Source organism: Haliotis rubra, unplaced genomic scaffold (genome assembly GCF_003918875.1).
Source record: "Haliotis rubra isolate DU_JTF1 unplaced genomic scaffold, ASM391887v1 Scf227, whole genome shotgun sequence".
In the NCBI taxonomy this organism is placed as follows: Eukaryota; Metazoa; Mollusca; class Gastropoda; order Lepetellida; family Haliotidae; genus Haliotis; species Haliotis rubra.
The window spans coordinates 1,049,769-1,070,449 of NW_025766303.1; the positions used below are offsets into that span (position 1 = coordinate 1,049,769).

The window sequence follows — 20,681 nt, forward strand, 5'->3', positions numbered from 1 at the left end:
AGATTGCGAATCCTCATGATTTTACCTTGCCAATTGGACATATAAATCTCAGAATTTTATTTAACTTAGGATAAAATTTGTTTAACAAACGATCATAGTTTCAAATCGCTATTATTGGTTTGTATTACAAGGGGATATGCACATTAAATGAAACACCGAAAACAAGTAGGGCTGGTCTAAATTAACGCTCACCATGTCTGCACGTGCTTTTGTTTCACTGTTCCAACTACTGTGCTTACCCCTTGTAATACAAATCAATAATAGCGATTTGAATCTATGATCGTTTGTTAAACAGACGATAGTCTCTGTTTGACACATTCCAGATACTCATGTTGTCGATCACTGGATTGTTTGGTCCAGACTCATTTATTTACCGACCGCTGTCATATAGCTGGAATATTGCTGAGTGCGGCGTTTAACAACAAACCAACCAACCAATCTAGTTTATGAAATGAAAACATTTTTCAGAGAAACATTTCGTAACTTAACGTAATAAAAATAATAAAAAGGAACCAACTTTATTGGAAAATCCTAGAAGTGCAAGGGTTAACTCTAGAACTGTACATTTACCAGGGTGCGGAATTATTTTATTTTGTTTTAACTGTTTCGTAAAATGATGTCCCACTGAGGTGATTTGTATCTAATAGTAAAAGTGTAATCCTGAACCTGACTAGCCCAGAGACCATTCCACAGACCAGCTTATAAGCTAAGGTGATTGTAACATACTTGAACATAGACTTATATAACAGTCCTAGCACTGAGATCACTTTGTGGACTAGTAGACCTACCGTGCTTACTGTATTAAATGCACTGCTCCAATAAACACCCCAGACTAACCAGTCTATAAGTATTTTTGTAAGCGCCCTCTTACAAGACCGAATATGGACATGTCAGTCTACCCGTGAAGAGGCGACTAACTGGATCGGGTGGTCCGACTAGCTGACTTGGTTGACTCATGTCATCGTATCCCAATTGCGTAGATCGATGCTCATTCTGTTGATGACTGGATTATCTGGTCCAGACTCGATTATTTACAGATCGCCTCCATATAGCTGGAATAGTGCTGAGAGCAGGGTTCAACAATAAACCAACCAACCAACATGTCAGTCCCTACACTCTTGTTGTTGTGTCAGTTTTCTTTGTACCGACTGCATACTGCAGTGAATATGGTAAATTCCCATACCTGTGGAACAAAATATTGGATGATCTTTAAACATGTCTTTCTCCAGTCACCCACTAACATGAATATGTCTGATCAATGTTAAAGATCTATTACCTTTAAACCAATACTGAAAGTAGAAATAGGCCATAGAAAGTCAGGAAATATTGTAGGAAAACTAGTTTGTGTTAGCTGATGGAGAAGAATTTCATACTGATTGTTGTAACTGTTATTCCGTAAAGAGTGATTTTAGGTGTATCAAAACACCACACATCATGTTTCATGTTTGAACAATGTTTTTATCAATCAATGTTGATTATATTAGAATTTAGAGAAAACATGCTTGCAAAATATTTGTTTGTTATCTTTCTTTGGCCTCCAGTTGGCAGTGTCCCAAACAATGATAAAACAAAAAATAAACAATTTTCCAGGCCAACAAACTACAAAGTATCCCAAAGCCCTTCTTTATCTCCAAGTGTGTGGTAACACAATGCAACTTCCTTCATGGTGTGTCAGTATTTCCTTGTATCCCCGGCTATAGTCTGTCTCACAGTCCCTGAACCACATTATTTTCCCTACTGCCTAGTCCTTCCTGCAATGCTGAAGCCCTATATGAAGCAAGTCTAGATTTCCTCCCTGAATCTCTGGTCTCACTGGGGCTCCTTTTCAATTTAAATGGGTTTATTTGCTACTATCAAGATTATATGTATTCAGGGACTAAACGTTAGTCTACCCCGGCTAATGAACTGTGTGCTATGTATAGGTTAGACCACGAGGGCCCCCATGTTTAACCGTTGAAATGCTGAGTTAAATCCCTCAGCGCGTACGCGTAGCACTAAGGGATTTAACTCAGCATTTCAACGGTTAAACACAGGGGGCCCTTGTGGTCTAACCTATTTAAACCATGGCCATCTTTAGATGGTATTAACTTCATTGATTATTCTGTAAATTTAAGTTAAAATAGCGATCTACATTTGCTGTGTAGGTATGTTTTCCGTTCATGCTTGTGAACAGGCTTTCCCATCGAAGCAACTGACGTCAGACGCTGGATAGCATGTCTTGCATAACCTGCACGTGCATTTCAAACTACTTCAAATTCTTAACGAATACTTATTCCTGTTTCGGGCTACTATTGTTTTCGCATGGGCCATTTGACATGAGTGATTATTAGTTTTCTGAATACCTCAAGGCACATGCATGCGTATCGCCACTTTGGTCCGAGCACATGTACAGTATGGAAGCACACGTATTTGACATTGACATCGCCTCCATCTTCACAAATAGGACTGGATATGTACGTTATGATGAATTCAAGCAGTGATGAAGATGTAGCCAGTACCTGTGAGTACATTGAGAATACTTACGCCGGGTTGTGCAGGGTGTCCCGGCAAAATTTCTGAAAACTGTTACAACCGACATGTTATAACTCCATCGAGCACAGTGGCGGCTCCGTCTGACGGCAGTGTTCACCTCGTGTTAATATCTCCCTCAATATCCACTTCAAGTGAAAAAAACCTCTTGAAAATGTAAATTATTCCGGAAAAACTTTGTCGCAAATTCCTTGTTTGTTGTTTGGAAAGTAGTTCTGGCCCGGGGTTTAACTGGTTTGGCGGTCAGTTAAACCCTGGTCTGAAACAAATGAGCCATGGTTTAAATGTTGTTATCTCATGGGGACCAGGACAGCAACAGCTGATGTTGTGTCCGGCTATCCAGCCAGGTTTCTGGTGGTTACCGACAACGTAGGAAGTGGGATGGATCCTGTTGTAGGCAATACTGCTCATCTTCTGTCTCAGGCTTCAGATATTACAGGACAACATCTGTACTTATACTTCTGCTGAGAACATAAATTGTTGTTACATGGTCGCATCAAGGGAGCCAAAACAAAATCAACTTGTCATTGGCACAACGACATTTTCGTATTTTCAGTATAACTCCATTTTTATATGATAACTTGGAAATAGCATGTTATCTTGGAATAGAGTAGAAATATATACATCTTGGAGCTTTAGGTTTTTCAGAGCAGTACAGATCCAGTTAGAAAGTTTTGTCTTAAATGTCAACTCAATCATGAACTAAAAAACATACTATTTTTTCAGGCCTCTTCATATAGTTTACTGTGGTAGAAACACAAATGTGCACCATTTTGATTAAAAGCAGCATATAACCAGTTATGTTAGTTTTACTAAAGAAGTTCAGTTCAAAGTGTTTTAATGCAGAAATCTTATGTCACTATCATCAGTCAGCATTTAGTGAGGATTATTGACTTCAACTCAAGTTATTAAAGTAGTCACAAAAGGTAAACATTTCTAAGATGATGTTGAAATAATCTACCTCATGGTTTCAATTCCAAGTCTGTAAACATGAATTTCATATCCTTAGGGTCAAGGAGTTTCTAGGGAAAAAAAAATTCACTTGTTGTGGTGTGAGAACGTTATCCCAAATACTGACACAACTTTAAACTGTGGTCTTGTAATCTTCCATGGGCTGTATTTATTGAGATGAGATGCATAGTAGAACACCCATCTGCTCTGCAGCGAGGCTGAGCAAATAGTGTCAGTGTTGTCAGAAATGTTTGCAGAACAATATAATTTTTGAGAATTGCATCTCCTCACATTTCATGTGAATCTTTGTTGGGGTTATTGACGTTCTAATACACCTTCTGGTTCAATATTGACTCTCTAAATCAAAAGATCTTTACATGAGGACCATGTTGCTGCTTGGCAAGGATTACTTGTTGAAAGAAACCATTGTCCAAAATATGAACAGGATGACCCATTTAGACGAAGAAAACGTGACGTGTGGATTTGTTTTGGTTTATCCTCTTCAGTGGTAGTGATATCAGAAATAGGAAAACAGAAGTTCTGATTCACTAACAACAGCATTATTGCTTACACCCTCCCAAACCAAATAGTTTTCATTGTCATGCAGGCCATTTCAAACATAATATTTTTTTTTCCTGGTTTGGAATGGAGCCTTGCCTAATTTTCTACATTATAGAGTTTTGTCTTCAGGTAGAGTTATCTTTCCTTGACTGACTGTTTTGTGGTATACATTCTTGGACTATTAATCTTTGAATGTTTTCAAGTTCATAATATGTGCTTTAGCTCTTTCTTTGTAGGAACCCGTGAAGATCGGGTTAGAATTAACCTTCAGTAACCCATGCTTGTCGTAAAAGGCGACTAATAGGATCGGATGGTCAGGCTCGTTGACTGGGTTGACACATCATCATATAACATTTGCGTAGATTGATGTTCATGCTGATGATGCCTGGATTGTCTGGTCCAGATCCGATTATTAACAAACTGCCGCCATATAGTTGGAATATTGCTGAGTGCAACGTAAAACTAAACCCACTCACTCACTCACTTCTTTGTAGGAATTGAATACTCATATTTTAGAGTCACTGTTCATCTTCTTTCACAAAAATGAAGGAAAGGAGAGAAACATTTGGTTTTCTTACCTGTCTGTCTGTAGTTGGATGGTCATTGAGTAAGAAAAGTTCTAGTTCAGTAAAATGAATGAATATGTTTGTCTTGTCACCTAAGGAAATTGTGGAAATTTAGGCATTTTTTGACAATTTTAAAAATTGTTTTTGACTATCATGATGCATTCTGTATCTGTTGAGCTTGTGCAATGACCCTGACCCTGATTAAGCTTACCTTGACCTAGACTAAACAACTGACTTTTGCATTCAGGTACCGGCTTTTGGAACAATCAATGGAAGAGGAAGGACTTTCAGACGAACAGGTGAGTCTTTTTGTCTTTGAGATTTACACTGAACAGAGGAGCTAATATGCATATTATTTGATTAGTTTATCATCAGTGCCACCTTTCTTACTGATCGCCAAATTAGGCTCCAAGTGTATACGACCCAACAGTGCACATATAGAAATTGTTTTTCATCACCAATTATGTCTGACCATAAGTAAACCTGAGATATTAGAACTTTCTTGAAACATGTTAACAGTCTACATGCGTGACATGGCTATAGAAAGTATGCAGACAGCAGAAATGAAGTTCTCAGAGTTGCTCATCATGCCAAAGACTTGAGTCCGATTCCCCACATGGGTACATGTTGTCCCTGTCATAATATAGCTGGAATATTACTTAAAGCAGTGTAAAACTAAAACTCACTCATTCTTTGAGGACAAGGACTGATTGGCTCGGTGTCTGTGTACTGTAAACACATATCCCTGCTATTCTCATTCTTCAGTTGAAAATTACATGTTATGAGCAACAGGAATGAATACAACAAGACAACAGTACATGAGTGTATAAGAGACGCTCACGTCCTTTTGCCGCATGGTCTTATCGTTATTGGTAAAGGTCAATCTGTGGGCGTAAACAAGTATTGGATGAACATAAGCCAACAAGATGTTTTTTGCCGAAGATCTCCTTATTGTATAGAGATAGATATCTGTCGTCATGATTCATTGATTGTTTCTTATCAGATCATATGGTAAACAAGCCTTTGTATGGCAAACCTAGGGTTATTTGTAAACTAAGTCATCCTTTTCAATTTTGCAGGTAAATGAAGTTATTACTTGGGCTTAAGCCAGTATGACAAGCGCAGACAGAAGGCTATTCATCATTGTACATTCAGTACATACTCTTGTTAAGTTTAGGTGTATATATCTTACTTGCTCTGCCCATTCAGCAGGGTCATGTGGCTTCATTACCAGTCCAGGGGAACAAAGAGATAGTTTCATGCGGCTATTGAGAAATGGAGGGAGTGGGGATAGTAGAGTAATGGTTTGCTCACTGACGCCCTGTATAGGGATCAGATCCCTACAGAGGAACAAAATGTAAAATGGCTTTTTGTCCTGGCCAGCTTAGTGCTGAGATCTGGGTAATATTAGGCTTCTCTCGAGTATGTAGAATAAGGAGCTATGATTTACTGGAGCAGTATCTGTCTCTGTTAGACGTTCTACACTTAAAGCTGTCAGTTTGGTCTATCAAACTGGAAACATCTTAAGTGGAATTGTTTACACGGATATGTCAGAAAAAATATCAACTGTGGATAAGTTGAGATAATGTAGATGTTTCCATCTTTTGTGTTTTCACTTTTTTTGGTTTGGGTAAGAAAATACATGCCAATCTCAAAGTTTGTTAAATGTTTCTTTACATTTATCTTTGAAACGTGAAATTGAAAAAAATATCAGTTTGAAATAATTTTGGTTCCTTTCGTATTATGGACATGTTGCCCTGTTTCCTTGTAACTGGTTGCCATACAAATTGAAAACCATGTTGTGTTTGTATGAGATAAGTATGTTTGTGTGGGTATCCTAGTAGCAGAGGACTGTTTCATGATGCCACAGCTCCATGGTGTCACAACACTCAACTTGTAGCGGACTGTTATGGACAGTAGCTAGGTTAAACAGTCTGTGTGTATTGTGCTGTGGTGGTTGGTGGAAACTGTGTATACATACATAGCGATGAGTATTGTGTTATCTCAGCTTTAGTCCTCCCACCGAATCAATTTTTCGATATTTGTTCGAATCAGCGACAGGTGTTGTGTAGATTATGAATAGTGTTTGCTTTTGATCAATTTCCTATTTTCTGTTCAGGTTTGTGATGCACGTTCAGAAATATTGTTCAAAGTTGCTTAGTGGGGCCAGGAGGAATATCTGAAGCATTTGGCTAGTATGTAACCCTATAATTGTTCGAGATGATTTGAAGCATTGGGTTGTTGGTTTGTTGTGAAGGACTAATGTATAATAGAATTTGTTGGTCCTTTGAGAGGTGGAGACCAAATAGTCTTGTTATGAACAGCAGGTGCACATGGCAATAAGGACTTGGTGGTTACAGAGTGTCGTTGAATGACTGTTAGTATCATTCCATGGACAAACATACTGGGTCGCCCATCATACTGTCAACCACTTCTCTGTCATAAGACATAAGAGCAGTGGGGTTGTCTGGTGGTTAAAGCATGTCAGGTGAATACAGTATGTGAAGTCTATTTTTCAGGTCCTCTCCCATGATTATTGGTAAAACAAGTTTGAAACTATGCCCCGTCCCTAACTCCAAACCATCAAATATATCCAAACTTTTAAAATTCCTGCAAGAGACTGATTGCTTTGAGAGGTGTCTTTCAAGTGAAAGAATGTGAAACATTGTGAATACTTGTGGGATAAAGTGGAAGTGTGTTTATTTATCACTATGCAGCAGTCACTCAGTTCGTATCGTTAAGTGACATTATACAATAGTAACTGACTGGAAGTTATACTACTGCCACAGCTGCAGTTTAGTGCCATGACCTTTGCTAGAGGTCACCTGGTTCTTCACTTCCTGTTATGTTTGAATACTGTTTACATCATCAGCAGAGAAGGCCACTGGTTAAAGCATTGCCTCATCATGCAAGAGACCTTGGTTTGATTCTTAACATTTACTGATTTAGCTAAACTCAAGTTTTATCAAATTTGTTCATATTTGTTCCTGAGCTCAGTTAAAATAGTCCATATGTTGGATTAGATACTTATCTACGAAACACAAGTTTGCTAGCAGACTAAAATATGTTTTGGCTGAGACTGTATGGGTACAAAGTTTGAAGCCCATTCTTGGTGACCTCTGCTATGATCTGGCTGCAGTTGTAATAAAAGTGGCTGAATAAAGTAATGCCATCCTGGATCATTCATTGTCATTATTCAATGATGGCTATCTGTGTTGTATATTTTAGTTAAATTATATTCATTTGGTGAAAATGTGTTAATATGCTCATCAAAAATAGGAAAACCTCAATGCTGGTGGAGTAGCTATAACTTATTATTTGGCCGATAATGTTTATGCCTGACAAAAATAAGGAAAAAGGTTCCAAATATGAATGGGGAACTGCACCAATAAACTTATTTTGATTAAATCAGGAGAGTTTTTCTTATCTTTGAACATTCCTTCCATAAGTATTTTTCTGGTGCAGTTGAACCACTAAAATATGTTTGGACAAATTTCATATTTATTCTATATGATCATAAAGTTGTGTCTGTTTGGTAGATAATTCCTTTAGCCTTTTCATATATTCTTGTCATGCCTCCTCACAAGAAAATGCTCAGAGCCATGAAATTGGACAAAGAAAGTCCAGGTCATCTGTGATACAGAAGCAGAGACCCAAGCAGAGGTAAAACGGCCTCTGAGCAAATGTTTGATGTCCGCTGAGTCAAGAGAGTGTGGAGTTCCCCACCCTGTAGACAGATGACGATACACATTGCAGTTCTGTTGTTATAAATCGGTCAAGTATTGAAGACCTCTATTTGGAGGCACCAGCATGGAATGACTACTTGGATAATAGTTGTGTAATATTACATAACATACGACAACTCCTGTACTGCAGTACATAGATTACATAACATTACAAATACAAGTTATTTTGATGTGAAAACGTGAATAGTAACAGAGACCGTTCAAGAACAAATGTAAGCAGATTCTCTAGTCTTGCCTTGTTGGCTATAAATAGCATTATTTGCACAGTGTCATGTGTTTCTCCCTTACAATATCCAATCTTTGCTGACTAAAATTTAAAAATAAACAAGTCAGGGCTGTGATTCAACTGTGAAGAGGGAGTGAATATGAAGTTATGAATACGAATCGTATTGCACCCTTATTATTGGGGATACGTATTATATCACAGCCTCATCATATTGTTACACCTGTAGATAATTACTCTGTGAACTAACAAGTTCTTCCTTGTTGCTGTTCAATGTATGAAAGTAATTAAGGTTAATGGGACTGAGTAATTGGTATTTCCAGCTGACCATGAAGATGATAGTTTCCTTATGTGCTCATATTCCGTTTTATACCAGTCAAACCTGTTTTTCCTTCTGGTCTGACGCTGTGTGAAGATTGGTGTCTGGTGATATGTACAATTAGAGTAAACAATCTGCATGAATTGTGATAAGAGGAAAATTTCTTTAATTAGTTTAATTTCATCTCAGCATTGTAGATCAGAGCCAGATATTTTAATGCCAGGACCTTCCTAACCTGGCTTGGTTTAATGTAGGATAGAGCTTGGCTTGACGCTGCTACTTGTCTTGTAGTTTTGCAGGTTTTTAGTAGGACAGAGTTTAGTTAGACATTGCGGCTGGTCTTCTAGTCTAGTTGTCTGGGCCAGACATTGGGTCTTCGTGTCTAGCTTTGTGATGAAGGATAGAAGTGTACCAGACATTGCCATTTTTATGCTAGTCTAAGACTAGTGAAACTTTTTCTCCCCTTTGTTCAGTCACCAAATCTATCAGCAGAAGAGCTGTGGACTACATAGATTAATCTTGTGGTGTCTACCATTTTTCACAACTGCCTTGCCAGCACCAACTAAGTGTTTCAGGGGCTCAGTCCAAGCCTCCCACATTGAAGTGTCAGTATATATTATCACAGAGAGAGAAGTGTTTGCATGTTACACTTTGACTCGATTATTGTCATTCCTGCAAGATCTAACACACAGTTTGCTCCTCAAATAGAGCTCCAGAGTTTACCTAAATCCTGCTCGTTCGGCACAGGTGTTTTCTTCACCTTAGGCAGGTCAAGTCTTACCTGTAATTGCTCAAATTAGCATAGCTAATGCAGTTTGCAGGGCTCTGACAGTGAACTCAAGCTTAGCACATTTTCCCAGCAGGAGAAGCACAGGCATTTCAGGATCAAACTTGATTTGTTCAGCATGTGAACCTGATTTTGAGTAGAACTTTGATGTTAAAGATGAAATTAACACCAGTTAAATTCACAATACCAAACTGATGTGCAGTATAAACAATCACTTTGTCTAGTGTATATTTTTGTATTTGTGCAAACTGAGAGGACTTTGCATGAAATCTACATGAATGGAAGAGTCTTGTGTAGAAAGCCTGTAGTTGAACCTATTAACTGGGACGCTGAAGACCCAGGTTCGAATCCCCACATGGGTACAATGTGTGAAGCCCATTTCTGGTGTCCCCGGCCGTGATGTTGCTGGAATATTGCTAAAAGCGACGTAAACCCAAAACATAGTCAGTCAGTATTAACTGGGAACCACAATATCATGCACAGTAATATGATAAGTTTATGTAATTACTTTTTTGATTATTTGGTTTCCCATAACTACAACAGCTGTTCAACACCAGTGTTAGGTCAAATATTGAAACTGATCAATCATGTTGGTTTTGAAGTTGTGGAATACACAAAATACTTGGTGTAGATACAAACAGCTTGTGTTGTTTTTACTTTGAATAAAAATATTATTTCTGGAAATCATACCATGTATCGTAATGATTTATCATTTCTGACTTTAATTAAGGAACAAGTGTTTTACCCTGAATGTGTAGCTAGAGTTAACAAACGAGTTTCATGCATGGCGTGGTGGACGAGCTGGCTAAGGTGCCAGGCAAGTGATCCAGTGGGCATAAGGTGCCGGGGATCGAGCCCACCTATGACCGGGTGTAAAAACCTTGGAATCAACTTTGTGTGCAGACTCTTTCAGTGTTGTCACAACCCCTAGTGTACAGTACACAACCCTGTGCACTTAAAAGAATATGACCAGATGGTGGCCACATGAATATGTGCAAACACCTAGTTGCAGATACAGCAACGTGCAGTAAACTTGGACAAAGTATCGGACTATGTGTCCCAGTCCACCCAGCTGTGAATGGGTACCTCGTAAGGATAGGTAAGCCACAATAACTCGGTGCGCCTTGTGGCAGCAAGAGTTGTATGCTCCCCAGTGAGTTGATATTGATATAAGATGTGCTGTTGAGATTGACATCCAATGATCGAGGGAAAAAAATACCAGCGCCTTGAGCATGCACTAGTGTGCGCTATATAAATATCCAATGATGCATTAAAGGTAAATCTTGTAATGTTGTTTATGCCTTTCAGTAGCCATTCTTGTCAATTGCCAGATCTTGTCATGATGTATGTCTTGTATCAGGATATTTAACCACGGTCACAGAGGATAAACAGGGTCAGTTTTATAACATTTAGTACCTGAACTGCTTCAGTATCAATAGTTAGCTTCAGTCCACCTCTACTAAACAGCATGTGGCCACTGATGTCAATACATGACTGTAAGTTGCACACCTGCCTCAAGAGCAGTGTGTGTGTGTGTATGTGTGAAGCCCATTTCTGGTGTCCCCCGCCGTGATGTTGCTGGAATATTGCTAAAAGCGGCGTAAAACCAAACTCAGTTAGTCAGTCAGTCAAGAGCTGTGGGTCGCTATTACAGGTAATAGGGAACTAAACACCAGTTACACAGTGTGTTTGACCTCATTTCAGAAATGGTCCCTGGATTGGTTTCAAGGGGAGACAAGATGTGTTAACTCTGAATGTAATAAATGTCACAAGCAAATAATATGAAGTTTGAGTTTTGCCAGACACCACTACTGTCCCAATCACAGCATTTGATTTGACAATACATCCGATTATTAATCTTTTTAGCCAGCCTAAATGTGGGTAGCTGTTCAAGAAATCAAGTACTTGCTTTACTCGTTTCAGATTCTTAATCATTTGCAGGAGGAATAATGCTCCCTTATTTCCAGTCTCAGCTGAAAAGCCAATCTATGGATTTATTTATGTGAAATGTTATGTCATGATCAGTATTCAAAGGCAATAGGATGATTGCCAATACGTGTTTGTCAGGAAGTGTATATGAAGAATGATTGCCTTGTGACTTTCCTTGCTTTCAACGATTGCGATCCTGTCAATACCGTTAAGTACTAAGGCAAACTTTGTGATTGGCATATGGTATGGTGTAATTGTTTGCTGTGTGCGCCTGGCTAGGTGATGGATTATCTGCATTGACAGATATATTGATATCATAACCATACACACCCAAAATTAGATTTTTGAGTCCTAAAGGTCAAACACAACACAGAAAGTTAAATTGTCGTAAAGAAATATATGGCATTTAAGATTTCTTGTCATATATTTGGATATGCAGCAGGTGACAGCATACTGTCCAATATATTCTTTGACTGTAGATGAAAAGCTGTGGTACGACATATTTATGATCAAGCATTATGGGGGTAGTGGGGAAGCCTAGTGGTTAAAGCGTTAACTCGTCACGCTAAGGACCCGGGTTCAATTCCCCACATGGGTACAATGTGTCAAGCCCATTTCTGGTGGCCCTCGTCATGATATTGCTGGAATATTGCTAAAATTGCCGTAAAACCATACTCACTCAAGCTGTATATGTGGACAGCAGAACAAACACCAGGGCAGACAAAATTGGTCGTATCTATGGAGTCCATGCCTCATGTTGGTCAAGTGGTTTGTGTATTATAGCTTGTTTAGGGGAGAAATCAACCAGTCCCTAGACTGCACTAGTCTTGGACAAACAAACAAGTGGCAATGTCATAGGCGGACCCAGAGATAGGGTGCAGAGGTGCGCACCCCCCCTTTTGTCTGGAAAGTTTATTAAATGACCATTGAAACTCCCGTGAAAATGAAGTGTGCAAATGGCTTATTTCTTAATGTTCCTGGTGATATTTCTGAACAGAAATTGGAATTGAATTCTTTCAGCCACACACCACATGGCATGAAGTATTAGAGATTTTAAATTCGAAGTGTTGCAAGTTATTTTGTTACTATTTCATACCACTAAGCGGGAAGTGACTGTAAGTATTTTCGTCAAAACTTGTGAATCAGAAGTCAGAAAACTGAAGCTGATCAAGCATTAAGAATGATTTTCCTTGCTGACAGTAATGAATTTAGGAAAATACTTTCTGGGACAGCATATCATGCTAATATATTGATTTTCTTTGATGTGATTAGAGCTATGTAAATAATTGATCAGTGATGTTAATGTACGACATGAAGTTAATCCGCTCTCTGATGGATCAGCTGTGAGAGAATAAGTACATCCTGTGATCAGCTGGTGTGGTTGTCCATCTTGATTTAAGAGGGATATCACGTCAGGATTTCCTTCCACATGAAGCTGACATGCTGTGATATAACTGAAATACTGTCCCTCAAAGTGGAGTTCAAACCAAATACACTCATTCGCTCCCTCACTTGAGCCAAAAGAATAAGTATGGTTTTAGAAGTCAGTGCAGGTAATTGATCTTTCAAAGTGTTCAGTCACGCTGAAGACCCGGGTTCGATTCCCCACATGGGCACAATATGTGAAGCCCATTTCTGGTGTCCCCCGCCGTGATATTGCTGGAATATTGCTAAAAGCGGCGTAAAACTGAACTCAGTCAGTCAGTCATAGTGTTCATGTTCAAGGAGAATTGATGTGTAGGTGCCAACTTAGATACTGACATTTTTGTGAATTGAAAAGGACAGTCATTACACTGTTTTATGTTAATGTGAGAGTTTTGTTACTGGGTTTTGTTCTTGTCTGAGGTAGACTGGTCTCTAGTATCTTGTTGCTTGTCATTAGAGCCTACTCATTAGCAGAGATGCCAACTCATGCAAATTTATCGTATTCATTACGATAAAAAACAACACTAAATACGCGACTATGATAGCAGTAAAAATATACGAATTTTCAAAAAAAATACATTAAATTATGTTATCAATAGCATATGTACTATACACAATAAATTGCAACTCAGTATCAAGCAATATGTGGATCATTACTGATTTAGGTGAGTACAATGTTAATAACAAGTTCTTAGAAGATCTATATATTCTGTATTAAATATGAAAATTCTTTGGAAAGGTTAATACTAATTTTTGCATCAGTTTTTGACCAAAATACTACTTGAGCTAAATTAGGGTTGGCATCTCTGCATTAGGATTTGGTAGTACCATCATGAGCTGGCTGAGAGATGCTGACACCATCCACACTGGTTCAGACCAGGATTAAATATTGCAGTGATATAGCCGTAAAATATTACATTAAATGTTCACCTTTTACTTAGTGAGGTTGAGATCTCCCTTGGTTGGTATCAGTGTGTAAACAACACAACATATTAGTTGTTATTTATCTCTTGTGCTAGAATAATGTAGGCATGTTTGGAGCAAATACTACAGCAGGTCGAGGTAATGTATTAATGTGTGGGGGTTTCCATAAGGCTAATGTTTTTCAGTCAATGAAGACCTCAACAAATGTATGCTGCCTATTTTAAGTCCGAGGAATTTTCACATCAATATTTGAAACCCCAATTCTAGTAATGCATGCCATGAAATTTGTATTTCTAGTATGTTTGCATTCTTGTTTAAATATTGATTACAGCTGTATTGTTCCCCAGTGTAATGGCATGTATGTATAGTATGCAGCAGGTTGTAGCTTCACTCTGGTATTATCAGGAAATGAGGTGAGTCTGCAGCCTCATTGTTTCCATCTTAGGGACCGTGTCATCAGTATTCAGTGCGTTTTTCATTTAGTGTCCCGGTGTGGTGTTATGTGTTTAAAAGGGATTAACTTTTAGATGTAGAAGGTATGTGTTGATTTTCAATGAAATTGGAAGAGTTTTATTGGCCTAAAATATTTATGATCCTGAATACAGTTTTCGTTCTTGATTCCAGGTAGTTTTAAATAATACAATTGTATAAATGAACAACTGTAAAGTAACCTGTTTGATTAGCGTTTTAGAAGTTGGTGAGTAATAAGAAAGTAAGATACTTTAGGTTGACAACTTCTTTATTATATATGATGCAATTTTTTGGTATAGATTCTTGATTGAAAACAGTATAAGAATCTATACCAAAACGTCGCATCATTTTTAGTAAAGAAGTTGTCATCCATAAAGTATCTTACTTTCTTGTAAAGTAACGAACGCACATATTTCATGTTATTATCATAACACACTTTACCTGTACTAAAGTCACTGCATCTAGTTTGAAGAGCTCCTGTCTATATCTGTTAGGTATGAAGTGGAATCAGCATCGAGTCACCCATGCATTTGTAGTGGTATATCAGTGTTCTGTTCCAAGGTTTAACACAGCTGACATAATGGTTCTGTTAAGTTCCCAGTGCCAGGCACTTGTTAAAGTCAAGTTTGTTCCATAATAAAACTTTCATAAAACCTCTTTTTGTGTCAAAACTAGTGGTAAGGGTTGTACATGTCAATAGGCTTAGTGTTGAGTGATTCACAAGAAACATTTTGGTGTTCAGCAATGAAAATGTCCCAAAATATATACTGCTTATCTGGCTTTTGTGAAGTGATATACAGTATAGAAAAAATTATCTACATTTGGAGGTTTGGATACAGCCCACATGTCATTGTTTTGAGGAAATGCTGAAGTATGAACAGTGAAGTACAATGTCATTGTGATGTTGAACAATGTTGACTAAAAACAATGCTGTGTAACACCTGGTGAACATACTGCTTGTAACAATCCTAGAAACTTCCATACGTTAGTACAGTTTTCAGGGTTGACTGTTCGTGGTTTGAACTGATCTTTACTATTGTAAGAAGACCTGAAGTACTGTCAAATTCTTACAGGAGACATGTTCAGGAAAACCCACTGATCTCACTCACTTTGTGCTATTGTAGTTTTGCTTGCGTGTGTCATGGTATGTGCACAAGGAAGATACTGGACACTTGCCGAAACTATCTGGCCGATGTTAATTAACAGGGATGGATATCCACACTGGCAGGCTATCCAGAGCTATTTTGTCAGATGTTAAAGTATCGCCAAGACTAATTGAATAGTAAGCTGTTCATGGGATATCTTCTATACAGACTAGTAATTACATTTCAGGTACATTTCAACTGGTGCTGAAGGTATCTCTCGGGCCAAAAGACTTTTCATTTTAACGACCTTAGTTCTCATTTGTTTTAAGGCAGGTGCTGAATAAAATATGTTTTTTTCCATGTGTGAGGCCTGTTGAATTTGTGACAACTAGACAGGCATTGATATGAACCTAAATAACACCCTTTTATGTTATTTCTGCTCATTAACTCCAGTGTCAGTTCACAGATTCTCACAGCATTGTTTCGCCCTACACAAGTTCACTGTCTTCAACATGTGTATTGGGCCTGAATCTGACCTACACAAATTGGCTGTCATGATGTGTTAACTCGGACCAGAGATAAGCCTTTATCAGCAAATATTTGTCACGAGAGGTTTGCACAAGGCTTGTTAATTACCTGATACAGGTTGCATAAACCTTTGGTTGCTTGGCACCAAACATGCGCAGGACACAGGGCACCTGTCAGAAAGAACTCTGTAAATATGGGTTTATAAATATTTCAGGAAAAGGAGGAGTGTTTGTTTCCTCATAAGCAAGTTTATTGATTTATGTATTATAATGTTATGTGATGTTAGTCATGGAAGTTTGAAATGTCTGAATAGGATATGGTAAGGTGTATTTCAATGACCAACAGAAATGCATCCATGTTTGTTTTGCATGAGTCCCTAATAATCTATAAACATTAAAAAAACTCTAAAATATATGTAGACATTTTTAAAACAATGATTTTTTTTTTAAATTTGAAATTATGAATTATAGTTGTAGATTCTTTGTACAAGGATTTTCGAGCCCATGGTGTTGAAATTGGGAAAAATGGTGTCACTTGTTGCTTCAATCTGTGTAGTGTGATACTAAACCGATTGTCAAAATCCTCCACTTTTACAGTCATGTTATCTATGAAATAAGTCGACCCGTGAAGGTCCGGGTTAGAATGAACCTTCAGTAAGCCATGCTTGTCGTAAGAGGTGACTAAAGGGATCGGGTGGTCAGGCTTGCTGACTTGGTTGGCACATGTCATCGGTTCCCAATTGCGCAGGTCGATGCTGATGTTGTTGATCACTGGATTGTCTGGTCCAGACTCGATTATTTACAAAGCACCGCCATATAGCTGGACTATTGCTGAGTGTGGCGTAAAACTGAACTCACTCTCTATGAAATAAGTCATTTTATAAAAAAACCTGAAGCAAATGCTTGAACTGTGATTGCCTAAATGGTGAAATTTGCTTTCTAATTTGGGAATTACAGACTGTTGCTGTGGACTTGTGGTTGAACATCAGCCTCAGAGAATGTCCAGATGATCCCTGTTGTGTTGCTGAAGTGTCTCATTAGTGATGAACAATGGACACTAAGAGTCAAAATTGACCCTGTACAGCCACATGCCTGTAAATGTCAGGAGCAGTAGGTCCAAGGTGGCCCTTGACTGATCCTCATGGGAATGCCAGAATGATAGAGTTTGAAGGAAATTTACAGGATAAAGTTGCTCAGATGTTTCTTGGTTGATTAGGACAGTTGCAGACCTTTTGGTAGCACTCTATTATTTGTTATCTCGAAGGGGTGATGGGGTAGCCTTGTGGTAAAGCATTCACTTGGCACACTGAAAGCCCCAGTCAGATTTCCCTACATGGGTACAATGGGCCTATTCCTGGAGCCCCTGCCTTCCTTTACTTGGTACAATGCTAAAAGTGGCCTAAAACCCAACTCACTTACACATTCCCCCTGCCTTAAGTCATGAGAATCCCTGTACAGAGTTACCCAATACATCCCAGTGTTACTTTGTGTATGTTCGTTGGTCACCTCTAACACTGTGTTTGAGGGGGTAATCTGCAGAGTACACAACTCAAGCTGTGTTTACAAGGCCAGGCAGCAGGGTAAACAACCACTTCTTGCTTGTGTGCTCAAAATTGGGCGACCACATCACTGTAAACGATAATTTTCGAAGTGTGAAACTCATTTTGCTTTGTAGGTTAAGAGATTGAAGCCACGCTGCTAATTGAGGTGGTCTGTACCTTTTGAGCATTTGATTTCAACTATGAGACACAGCTTAAGACAAGACTTTATTTTTGGTTTACAAATACACTGACTACAAAAGTTTGAGGCTTGAAAACAAAAACTGTTGACAGTTTTATAATTCTGTCGAGTAAAATTAAAAAGACCCTCAGATATTGTCTCTTGCAATTGACGTAAAGTGTCAGGTATACCATAATTAAAGCCTTTTGAAAACTTATCTAAATAATTTCAAAATATAACTTTTTTTTATCAAATCATATGTAACGCTCTTACATATCAAACTCACTCATTTCCAATTATTTGGCACAGTCTGCATGTTGGTGATTCTATGGCATGTTTCAGTGTAACATTTGACATAAATTTAAATACAATTTCAAGTTTCAAACCATTCTTCAAATGTCATTTGCGAGGATTCTTCTCTCATTTTCTTTGTCAAGTGCAGAAAAAAAAGAACAAATAAATTCATACACCTAAAGTCCACTTGGAAACAAGTTGACATCATCCTGCTTGTTGAGGTACTTTTACCACCTTCTAATTTACGGCATGTCCAATGTCATGGAGCAAGTCTTCTTTGCGTGTGTATTAATAGCGAGGGCTCTGTTCGATCATGTTGACAAAGGGTTCACTAAACAATTACGTTTACTGATAGGGTTCTCAGGGTTATCAGTATTGCAGCGTATCTACTGACAGAGGGGCTCCGTCCTGTATTGTGGCTCTGGTATTAGTGAATATGTAATGCGCACACCATGTTATTGCCCTTGGCCGGTTCCACAAATCTGTCTTAGCACTCAAGTGTTCTCACTCCCATGCTCTTCGATAGCTGATCCTGGATTGTGGAGGGGCGGTGGGGTAGGCTAGTGTTTGCTTGTCACGCTGAAGAACCAGGTTCGAGTCCCCAGAGGGGCACAATGTGTGAAGCTCATTTCTGGTGTCCCCCGCCGTGATATTGCTGGAATATTGCCAAAAGCGGCGTAAAACTAAACTCACTCACTGGATTGTGGAACGGGCCCTTGGACAAGAAACACACTACAATTCTGAAATGATAGCAGTTGAAGTGTATTTTAATCTCATCTATGTCCGTTACGACTGTTTGAGCACAGGTTTACTTTCAACTTGATGTCTACTTTGACCCCGTCACTGAGCTACGCAATCTGATAATCTGAAACCAGGGAGACTAGTGTGATAAAAGTGATAACAATAGACCTGTGTCGCAAGTATAGATATTTTTATCCTTATGTACCGGTAGTCTATTTTGTGTAGGGTAGATTTTGTAAACAGCCTTATATCTGACCTCTTGTGTTCAGGTTTACAAAGGCGTGTGGAATATCTGGTAGGAAAAATGTCTTGTGTTTGCCATTACATAGACATGTGACTTCATAAAAAGGTGAAAGGACATGGGTGTTGTGGCTGTCTAAGGCACTGCGATTCACATCCCTTACATCTGCCACCAGTTGGATATAGCTCGTGATGTTGACACCTTTTCCTTTATTCATTAACTTGTGAAATATTCTAACATATACGCTGGTCTTACAACCCATCCTCATTGGTGACACATGGCTTTGTTCCCGAAAACTGTGGTGGATTTCCTTATGTAAACATTTGTAATTAACGTCTTTTGGGGAAACTGTCCTGGACCAGCAAAGATTGGCTTGTGTGCAATTAGACAGGACATTAGCAGAGGAATGGCAAGACGACACGACAAGAATAAATCCATCAGCTCCTTAACCACCTGAAATACCTCATTTAACTCCGAGGACAGAGTATTTTTGTGATCTCAATGGAGTTTGAAAAGCCTAAATAGCAGACATTGTTGAACCAAAATGGTGTAAATTGATCCAAACAATGTTTCGAAGCCTGGTTATAATGGTATAATTCAAGTTAGAGAGCCACCTTGGTTCTATGATTGAGTGTCTCGTTAGGTTGACCACACATTTAGGTGCATGTTAAATAGTAATACATGTACCTGACTATGCTTTAGTAGGAATAGGAACAGCTAATTGGTTACGGCCTGACTCACAGGACTCGGTTGTTTCAGAATTGTAGTCATGATGTTATCTCATGTTTTAAATTAAATGACCAAGTTTATTATCCCTTTTTCATTTAGCTGAATTCACTGAAGGCATACGATGAAGGTTTTTTATTGCACATAATCCTTTTGCCATAGATGGTTGTGCAGTGTGCTATGGTGTGCTGCGCTGTACAGAAGGAAGAATGGTACTCGTTAGCTAAGCCCAAAACAGGCCTCAAATTAAGGGAAGTAAACAGAAATGGATTGACTGACAAATCCAATGTTGGAAAACAGGTTAGGTAAATATGAATCTTCGGACTATGACTTGCTTCTCGTGGTGGTCATAGATTTCAAGCCTAAATCAACTTGTCAATAGTTTCCATTTCCCTCAGGATCCTTCGAGGCCTGCACGCTGAGAGAAATACGGTCACCGTAATTGTTGTATTGAAGAATAAAACAAACTAAACTTTACTGCTATGATTCAGCTGAAATGTGTTTGCTGAAATTGATTGGTCAGTCTAGACTTTTGATGACATAATTGATAAATATCATCCACTCGCAAGCTGTTTCGTCAGAACCTATGACTACACAAATGTTAATGTACATCATCGTTAGGTAGGTGTTACAGGAAGAGGGTTCCCTTGCATATGGTGCCTAAAGGCTTGTATAGAATTTATCTGAGTGGTTTGTGAGAATGGCTGAACATTTTAATAACTGATGCACAGCTGGACAAAGAACTTGTAGACTGGTAGTTGAGCACTAAAATGAAATATTGATTTCAATGAATACTTCTTTGTTTCATACCTCCTCTGAAGTGAAATGGTCTGAAAAAGCTTGTTTATATAACAAACACATGCTAACAAAGAAACGTGTTGCTGTCTTGCATGTGCTTATTGAATTTACAACCACTA

At 38.5% G+C, this 20,681-nt stretch overlaps 1 protein-coding gene across 1 annotated transcript in view; it reads left to right on the forward strand.

Annotated features, from left to right (window-relative positions):
- LOC124277767 (serine/threonine-protein kinase 38-like) overlaps nucleotides 1–20,681 on the forward strand; it is a 66,421-nt gene that overhangs the window by 10,900 nt on the left and 34,840 nt on the right. Inside the window, 1 exon segment of the mRNA XM_046713501.1 lies at nucleotides 4,855–4,906. Coding sequence (XP_046569457.1) covers nucleotides 4,855–4,906 — 52 coding nt within the window.